The sequence below is a fragment of the Nansenia antarctica genome (genome assembly GCF_963989245.1).
Source record: "Nansenia antarctica genome assembly, chromosome: 1".
Lineage (NCBI taxonomy): Eukaryota > Metazoa > Chordata > Actinopteri > Argentiniformes > Microstomatidae > Nansenia > Nansenia antarctica.
Window position 1 is genome coordinate 11,795,113 of NC_137674.1, and position 10,000 is coordinate 11,805,112.

Here is a 10,000-nt window from a genome sequence, read left to right on the forward strand (position 1 = left end):
TATGGTGAAGAAGCCACTGTTAAAATACACGGTGGGTGTAATACACAGTCTCGCCAGCAGGTGTCTCTCTATGCCTTCACAGTCGTGGTGCACTCTCTCAACGGTTCTGAACATTCTCTAGGAGTGTTTTATAAACGGAGGCACAGAGATATGGATCCATCACATTCTCTCACATCTATTTGGATGTAATCTTAATTTCAGGTAACACAAATTGAGTAGAATATATTGCTATATTATGCAGTAAGATGTTATTGCTACTCTCAAACTAAAGAGATGAGATAATATATATGCTACCATATGCTCCAAGAGAAGGAGCACTTAACCAAACCTGTCATGGAAGCCTTGTCTCCGTGAATCAATGCTGATACACCCCTCCCTCCACTCCACCCACCCCAGCTCTGGTCCCACCCCTCCACGCACAATCAATGCCGCTCCATTACTAAGGAACACAGGCTCATCTTTCAGGCCAGTCCAATAGCTGACGACTGACATCTGCTAAACATGGAACTGATGGAAGGCACTTGAATGTGGATCAATGGCTGCCAAAGACATGCCTCCCCCATCCTCGACACATCTCTCTCCTTCAGCCTGGACGTCCACTCTTCCATCTACAACCATCTCCTCAATCCTTCCTTCCTTCCCTCCTCCCCTCCCTCCCTCCCTCCCTCCGTCCTGCACTTTTCCTCTTTCTCCACTGGCATCGATGCCCCATCTACATCTGTGGACATGTTTGATACCGTCCCTCATTCCATTCCATGCATTACAATGAGCAACGCTCTTGGATTTCGACCTGCGCCAGCCTCCCCTGAACATACTTCCCATGCTCCCTATCCTGAGTCGACACAACACCCTCCTCCAGCCTGGACTCTCTTCTCTTTACAACAGTCTCCTCCTCTCTCTTCTCTCTCTCCCTGTTCCTCCCATTTCCTCTCCTCTATCCCCCCCCCCTCCCTCCTCTCTGCTCCTGTGCCCCTGACATTGATAGGGTCATCAACCTCCACAGGATATGGGTGACATGACACAGAACCTGGATACCAGAGAGCATGAAGATACATTCGCTCGAACCACACGTACGGGCGCGTGCACACACCCACACAACCTCTCAACCTCTCTGTGACATCTCCAAAAAACACAAAACAGAACACACACACACACACACACACACACAGACACACACACACACACACACACAGACACATCCTTCAAAACCAACAGACTGTGAGGAATGTTGGTAAATGTGCGTGTGTGTGTGTGTGTGTTCTGTTTTGTGTTTTTTGGAGATGTCACAGAGAGGTTGAGACAGTAGAGGGCTCTGTGCGTTGCTGTAACCACAGCTCTGTGGAAGACCAGGGGGGCTCTCCTCCTACCGAGCCCACCAGAGAGCACTACAGACGGGCTACTGTGAGCAGACCTCCTCTGTGTGTGTGTGAGTGCTTGTGTGTGTGTGTGTCTGTGTTTGTATGTGTGTGCGTGCGTGTGTGCATATGTGTTGATGTCTCTGGGGTGGTACTTACAGGTGGGACAGAGAGGCCACGTCACTGAAGATGCCGTCTGGAAGCTCAGATATCTCGTTGCCATGGAGAGACCTGAGAGAGGAACGAGGCGGGGGGGTCAATAGGATATAAAATGAGAATAACATGGTTCATTAAACGACGTTCGTTAACCGATCTGTAAATATCGAAATGTCTGTTTTAGAAAGTTGAGTTAATCACGTAGAAACACACACTAAATGAGGTCTCACACGCACGCACGCGCGCACACACACACACACACACACACACACACACACACACACGTACAGTACTGTGTATGCTTGACTAGGAGGCTCAGGGAGGATGTATTCAGGTGTGTATTCACGTGTCTTTTGTGTCTAAAAACTGCAACATAATAACAGTGTGTGTTGGATACAGTTGCAGCGTGGGACAGAGACCAGGGCAGCCCCTAAAGAGTTAGAGCCGTAACCACACACACACACACACACACACACACACACACACACATACACATACACATACACATACACATACACATACACACACACACACGCATACACACACACACACACACACACACGCACACATATTCCTTCCTTCCCTCTCTCTCTGTCCTCTCCAGCTAACACTGCGTCGGTTGGGTGGTGGGAGGTAACTCAGTCTCTGTATGTTTGCTGTGTGTGTGTGCGTGTGTGTGTGTGTGTGTGGCAGGGCACAGACGTGAGGCTGCTGTGGAATCCAGAGGGGCTGGTGTAAAGTTACTGAGGCTGGGTCAGGCTAGGCAGGGGGGGGGGGGGGGGGGGGCGGGCAGAGTGCTGAGCAGACTGTCTGGGCTGGGTACAGGGGAGGAGGGGGGGCAACATACTGTAAAGTGGGGCCAGTAAGGTCCTATGATTCAGGGAGGGGGCACTGACAAGGACAGTGATTGTTTTTGGGTGGAAGGCATCTACCGATTAGGGTGGTGGAGGGACACGGTTTTGGGGGGGTGTGTGTTAGTGATCCTCTTTGCGTGTGTGTGCGTGTGTGTGTGTGTGTGTGTGTGTGTGTGAGTGTGTGCCAGGGCTGTCTGTTTCCTTCCTCGTCTTTCAGTAGGAGATTGGGTGACAAGCCGATGTGGATTAATGGCTGTAAAACAATATGGCCGCCCTAATCCGCCAGGTCATTACCACCGAACAGCTTCCTCTAAACCTCCTACTGACCACACGCTCATATTACCGCACCCTACACCCATCTCCCCTGTCCCTAGTAGACCATAATGCCACATATCTCCCCCCCCGAACCCTTATAGAGGACAGCCTATCATATACCTGCCTCCTCACTTCTGCACAGGGCAGAGGGGGGGGGGGGGGGGGGGGGGGGTTAGGGGGGGTTAGGGTGGGCAGTTGGCCAGCAGCAGTGGCGTGCCAGGCAGTCTTCAGCAGGGAACATGATCCTCCCCTCACATTGGGCGCTCGGCTCTAAACGACCAGAGATCTCTTCTCGTTCTGTCTCTATATCTCTTTTTTTTTTCTCCCTCCCTCTCTCTTCTCTTCTCCTCTCTCTCCAGTCTTTTTTTTCATACTTTCTCTCTCTTTCATTTGCTCTTTCTCTTCTCTCTCCTTTCATTTTCACTTTGTTTTCCCGCTCTCGCCCCCTAACACTGCCGGGGCCACGCCCTTGGCGCTGGCTTGACACACTTCTCTCACACCTAATACCCAGCAGGCCAATTAGCAGCTTATTAATCCACAACCCAAACCACAACCATTACACACGCACACACACAGGCACGTATGCATGTGCATGTGCACACACACACACACACACACACACACGCATGCACACACGCACGCACGCACACACACGCAAACACACCAAACCACATCCATTGCAGTCCCAGACCCCTGGTCTGTTTGAAGCTGTGCGCGTTAATGATTCCTCTCCTCTTTACTGGTCTGTAAAGTCAAAGGTGCTGCTTTATTAAGGCTTTGGCTCCTCGGTGTGTGTGTGTGTGTGTGTGTGTGTGTGTGTGCGCGCAAGTGCGAATGTGTGTGTCTGTGTGTGCTGCTCTATGAAGCCTTTGGCACCTCACTGTGGTTTTCTGTGAAGTCTCAAAAACCCGCCAACTTTGAACTCTGAACCCCTTTAAGAGTCTTAAGTTAAGAACTATTAAATTGGGCTCATTGTCGAGTCAACATGGTTTTTTTCACCCGCCACCCCTCGGAAGAAAAAAATTAAATAACCGTGGCACCAACGGACATTTAATAGGGGAGCCTTTGATTGATCAGACCGGTAGTAAAGACATCAAAGTAACTTTCTTTTTCATTCTGACTCCTGTTCCACTGAGACAATAGGGTGGTCCAGACAGTGAGAGGAGAGGTGTGCGTGTGCCTGTGTGTGTGTGTGTGTGTGTGTGTGTGTGTGTGTCTGTGTCTGTGTGTGTGTGTGTGTGTGTGCCTGTGTCTGTGTCTGTGTCTGTGTGCATGTGTAAATCCGCCGGTGTATTGTGTTGATCTGTGTAGGAGTGTAGGCTGGGATGGGGGGGGGTCTCATACCAACATGTTACAAGTGAAGCAGACTTATATGGTGCGTGAGTTAAAGCAGGAATCACGGACATACCTTCATTATAGATCAAAACCTTACGGCCAGAGCACGAAATACAGTATTAACTAACGTTGACTGGGCTGTAGTCTAATTCTGCAGTAAAAAAAGGACTTAGGCTTTGGATCTAATGATCATAGACCTCCAGACTAACTCTTAAAGAGGTCTTAAAGAGGCTTTGTCGAGGCTTTGTTGTGAGCAGTAAAAATGTGTGTCTGGTAAAGCACATGGAAGGTTGATAAGGCTTCCCACGAAGGGAGAAAAATATCTCTCAAACTCTTTTTCCCCTCTCTCTCTAGGATGCTATTTGGCCAGGTCTCGCTGACTTCTCTCTCCCATAACCTTGCTGTGTGTTTGAGTTAGAGTCTAAGCAAACCAGCTGCCATAATCTTCGGTTGTGTCATTATCCGTCTGCCAAATACATTCATCTTCTACATCTTAGTCATTTCGCAGACGGTATTATCCAGAAGGAGACTATTGCTCGGTGAGGGAATACAATCAGGGGGCTTTATGATATAAAAAACACACCCGGTATCAAAAGCCAAACCGTTCGAAAGAAAACATTGCTGACATTCACCATCGATTGGTTCATGTTCTACACAGGATCCGGTGCTTAGGGAAGACGTTTGACCCTTGATGGGGCTGGGGGCGTTTGGGAGGTTAGCAGGCTGACAGCTCTGTGGGGAAGTGACTGCTTGATCATCACAGTTTCGTCACTACCAGTGTACAAATGAAGAGGAAAGTAGGCCAGGGGTGTGTGTGAGGATCTGGCTGTTTATAGTGTGTCCAGCTCACTCTCACATTCTCAGCATCTGCTCTTCCCTATCCCCAGACAGCCACACAGACACACACACATAATGCAATAACGCACACGCTATTACGCACGCACACAGGCACGCATACGCACACACACAAATGCAACAACGCACACGCTATTACACACGCACACAGGCACACATATGCACACACACAAATGCAACAACGCACACGCTATTACGCACACACACAGGCACGCATACACACACACACACATGGTGGGGGTGGGTGGGGGGGTAGGAAGTGAAAAGGAGCTCACAGTAGCCTGAGAGAGCGCAGTCCACCGAAGGCCAGACTAGGGATGCAGCGCAGAGAGTTGTAACTCAGGATCCTGGAATACAAAACACACCGTCATCCAGCAGCTATAACCAGTTAGAAAATAACAACTTTAACAAGGGAACAGAAATGCAACTTTTGTTCATCATAAAAAATGTTGCCGCTAGAGAGAGCCTTGAGAGAAGCCAGAATATACTGGGTGCGTTCGTAAAAATATGCTCTGGAAATCTGATCAGCGCTCATGGAATGCCCCTTCGATGTCCAATCAAATGACTTGGTCGCTCTATGACGTTGAACCCAGTGAGTGTGCGCTCCGGCGCTCTCTCAAGAGCGAATTTACGAACACACCCGCTGTATGGGGCGGTATACTTTAATCATCTTTCCACTTCCATGCAGTTAGCCGTCCGTCTGTGCTGTCTATAGATGCATGTGTTGTCAGAGTGACGTTTGAGGGCGGGAGGGGCTGACAGTGCTTACAGTGTAGTGAGCTGGCTCATGTTGGTGAAGGAGGAGTTGGTCAGAGAGTTGATCTTGTTGTTGCTCAGGTCCCTGGGAAAGAAACAGATCACAGATGGCTACGTTAAACAAATGAATATCACAACCATAGGAGGGCAGTGAGACTGAATACATGAAAGATAGCTACTGTAGCTAGAGACAGATGGACAGACGGACAGATGGACGGACAGACAGACAGACAGACAGACAGACAGACAGACAGACAGACTCACACAAGCTGTAGGTATTTGAAGGCAGACAGTTCCTTTGGCACCACATGGAACTGGTTTCCATCCAGGTACCTGAGAAGAGGGAATCAGTTCAATACTGTTTTCTCACGTGTGTGTGTGTGTGTGTGTGTGTGTGTGTGTGTGTGTGTGTGTGTGTGTGTGTGAGTGTGTGTGTGTGTGTGTGTGTGTGTCAGGGCCAGGGGTGTGAAATGCCAGCAGGGGGGGGTAAGGACCGGGGTCAGACCACAGGACAGATCACAGCCTCTAACAACCCTCTGTGAGTTTGCTGTATTGTCCCTTATAGAGGAGGGAGGGGCAGGCGGTGAGAGAGAATGGCTGAGAGGGAGGGCAGCATACACACATACATGTGCCTCCGGGGGGGAAATGACACCCTGCTGTCTGCACAAAGGACTACCAGAGGGAGTGACACCAGCATTTAAGAACTGCACCTTTCTCCCGCTAGTCAGCACTGGCCTGAGGGGAGAGAGGGCTAGGAGCAGCGCCTGGAGGGGGGGGGGGGGGTATGGGTGGTGAGAGTGGGGGGGTAATGATAGGTAATGACGGCGTGGATAATGATGGTGGTGGCGGCGGTGGAGCAGACCCTCCGGATGAGCAGATGAAAGGGAAGGACACCTGGTCACACCTGCTGGGACAATGACAGGCCTGCAGGGGATGTGTGTGTGCGTGTGTGTGCGTGTGTGTGCGTGCGTGCGGCTATATGTAAACATGTGTTCCGCTCAGTGTGTGAACTCCTCGGAGCAGTGTCTAGGAAAGTTCTAGACCCATCTCTCTCTCCCCTCTCATTGAAACCTGCTCATTAAAATGTCCTCCTGCTCCCCTCTGCCCCTGTGGACAGCACTCGCACACATTCACACACACACACACACACACACACACACACACACACACACACAGTCACACACACACACACAGTCACACACACACACACACACACACACACACACACACACACACACACACACACACACAGCTCTTTGGCCCTCGCATAGAGAGTGACATCAGTGCTAGCCCTGAGGGCTGCTGGGAGCTAAGAGCAGAGGAATGTGTCTGAGAGAATAATTACGGGCTTTATTATCTATCTCTCTCTCTCTCTCTCTCTCTCTTCTCAGCCACCCTCCCTCCATAGACCTAGATATTACAGTTGTGAGGATGAATTGACTGACCCATGCTGCAATGCCATTTGTTTTCCTGTGTGTGTGTGTGTGTGTGTGTGTGTGTGTGTGTGTGTGTGTGTGTGTGTGCGTGTGTGTGTGTGTGTGTGTGTGTGGTGTGTGTGTGTGTGTGTGTGTGTGTGTGTGTGTGTGTGCGTGTGTGTGTGTGTGAGATACAGTGAGGATACAGTTGAGGTATGAGGAGGAACTCACAGTTCAGTGACGTTTCTGGGGATGCCTTTGGGCAGCGCACGCAGGTGCTTGTTACTGCAGCGCACCACTGTCTCCAGACAGGTACACTCACTGGGACACTGAGGCCTGGGCATACAGCTACTCTCCTCATGACCTGAGAGAGATGGAGAGACAGAGAGATGGAGGGAGGGAGAGAGGGGAAAAGAGAAGGAAAGAGAAATAGTTCAAGAAAAGAGAGAGAGAGAGACAAACCCAGATGAAGTGATTGATAAAAAAAGGCAGAAGACAGAAAGGTCAATAAATTAAAAGAACATAGTAGTACTTAATAAAGAGTAGTACGTAAAGAGTAAAGTAAAGAGATAATTGAGAGAAGGGAAGAATTGAGAGGGCGAAAGAGAAAAAGAAAAAGATGACAAGAAAAGAAAAAGGAGGGAGAGAAGGGCACACTCTTGTCAGACACACTAATGTGATATCGATTCGGAGAGCAAAGAAATCACAAAGACAAGGCTAACATTCATTCTCAGCAGCACACCGCCTCACTGGTCAATACAGCAAACAGCTCAATACTAGCACTCAGGGTGCATCGACCTGCAGCTCTGGAACTGCTGAGTGAGAAGCCACTCGCTAAACAAAAGAACAAAAGACTTTCACAACAGAAAGTCATTACGTAATTGCATTTCAACCATCGCTTGACTTTGAATAAAATCTTTGGGATGTATGGGTGGGGGCGGGGAGGGGGTAGAATATTGAGTTCAAACACACTATCAGTCCAGTCCAGACTGGTTAACCCAGGCCACAGACAAAGACATTCAGAGATGTTTATCTCCCTTTGTAGGAACCGTTCAGACATTTTGATAGCTGAACAAAATGGTCTGTTGGACATGTTGTGTAGATCCTGCCACAATCCAAAATAAGGGAATAATTAAAACTATCTAGTGCAACTCCACCACATTAGTGTGTGTGTGTGTGTGTGTCTGTGTGCGTTAGTGTGTGTGCGTGTGTGTCTGGGTGCGTTAGTGTGTGTGTGCATGTGTGTGTGTGTGTTCACCCTCTCACCCTCTTCACAACGGAAGTCTGGCAGTGCTACGTCTTGCAGGGGGATCTCTTTCAGGAAGGCAGGCCGTTGGCAGCGAGGGTTGCCAGTGACAATCTTCTTGCTTCTCAACCAATCACCAAGCCAGGCCAGGCGGCAGTCACAGTTGAAAGAGTTAGCTAGCAGGTTCCTGGGTTTGGAGGGAGAGAGAGAGAGAGAGAGATGTGTCATGATCCATCTCATAGACATGGGTTAATAATGACACTGTTAGACCTGATGGTCAGTGATTGAAAACTCTGGACCTGAATTTCTTTCCTTTTTTCTGTACTCGCTTTTGACCCAGTAACTCATTGAGACCTTGGGAACCAGATGTGTGGAACTCTAGCTAATCGATAACCTTGATGGAGGACTGTAGTGATAGCAGCCATGGAGAACAATGTAAGTGTGTGTGTGTGTCAGGTTCTTACAGGGTGGAGAGGGTCTGCAGCGTGTCAAAAGCCCCAGGTGTAATGGTGGTCAGCTGGTTGTCATAGAGAGACAGCAGACGGACGTTGTGCAGCCCAGTGAAACTGTTGTTATGGATACAGCTGATGCGGTTGTTCCTCAGCATTCTAGAATGGAGAAAGCAGAATAACTGTTATAGATAAGAGTATATTGGTTTGACATAGAATATGAATTGAGTGTGTGTGTGTGTGTGTGTGTGTGTGTGTGTGTGTGTGTGTGTGCACGTGTGTGTGTGTGTGTGTGTATGCGTGTCTCACTCACAACATGCGTAGCCCCTCTAGGCCTTTAAACATTCCGCTGCGGACCTGATCGATCTGATTGGCTGTGAGGTGGAGCTCGTTCACAGATTGCGCCCCGTCAAACGCCCCATCCTCCACCTCTGTGATCTTATTGTTACTCAGGTTACTGGGGAAACAGAGAAAGAAAGAGAACATCGGCAAAAGGCTTCTGGGAATAAAAGAAGAGAAATAGCAGGACACAGAAACGGAGCCAGAAACCTTTGACGACCTCGCTGAGGATAGAAAACAGACATGGTATGTCATTGTGAAGCTAACGGTACTGTAACACCATGTCCACACGGTATGGACTACAATGCTTTTCTCTGATCGATCTATGGGAAATACAGTACCTCTGACAAACACATATCTATCAACAACAGTGAACCATCAAATCGTTAGCCTCGTAGCATAATTGCCTAAAGTCATGCTTCACTTGTGGTCAGCCGAGCCATCTTTGTATGTAATGTCAAAAATGCCCATGTCAAAGGGATGACTTGGGCAGATAGTGATTTTGGAATGTAACAAGCATTGTGATAGGCTGATGGCATCATAGGCAATAATGCACAGTGAATCAGCAGTGTTAGGAGAGTAGAGTTAGGCAGATATCTCAATTTGGCCAAAATATGACATAGGCAATTATGCTATGAGGCGAACGAAATGTAATATTTGACAAACAGCAGCAGACTTACATCTTCTTGAGTTGGGACAGGGTCTTAAACACTCCCGTGGCCTCCAGGGTGGTGATCTCATTGTTGTTGAGGCGGCTGAGAAACAGGGAGATGATAAAACAGTCAAAACCGGCGTTAACACCAACATGCTGACTTCAAACGATCACACGTCATTTGCTATCGATATCATCTTAGCATCTTAGTTGCCGAGGCTAGAATAGAGCTGTGTTATAATTCCAGATAGGTCTTATTGTGTTGCAGTAGTG

The 10,000-nt window shown here is 48.8% G+C and overlaps 1 protein-coding gene across 1 annotated transcript in view; it reads right to left on the minus strand.

Moving 5' to 3' along the window:
- slit1a (slit homolog 1a) overlaps positions 1-10,000 on the minus strand; it is a gene marked incomplete at both ends in the record, with an annotated part of 101,018 nt that overhangs the window by 8,063 nt on the left and 82,955 nt on the right. The window contains 9 exons of the mRNA XM_080550200.1: positions 1,515-1,586; positions 5,146-5,217; positions 5,640-5,711; positions 5,891-5,959; positions 7,273-7,405; positions 8,308-8,474; positions 8,752-8,895; positions 9,050-9,193; positions 9,756-9,830. Of these exons, the coding sequence (XP_080406326.1) occupies positions 1,515-1,586; positions 5,146-5,217; positions 5,640-5,711; positions 5,891-5,959; positions 7,273-7,405; positions 8,308-8,474; positions 8,752-8,895; positions 9,050-9,193; positions 9,756-9,830 (948 nt within the window). The remainder of the gene's footprint in view (positions 1-1,514; positions 1,587-5,145; positions 5,218-5,639; positions 5,712-5,890; positions 5,960-7,272; positions 7,406-8,307; positions 8,475-8,751; positions 8,896-9,049; positions 9,194-9,755; positions 9,831-10,000) is intronic.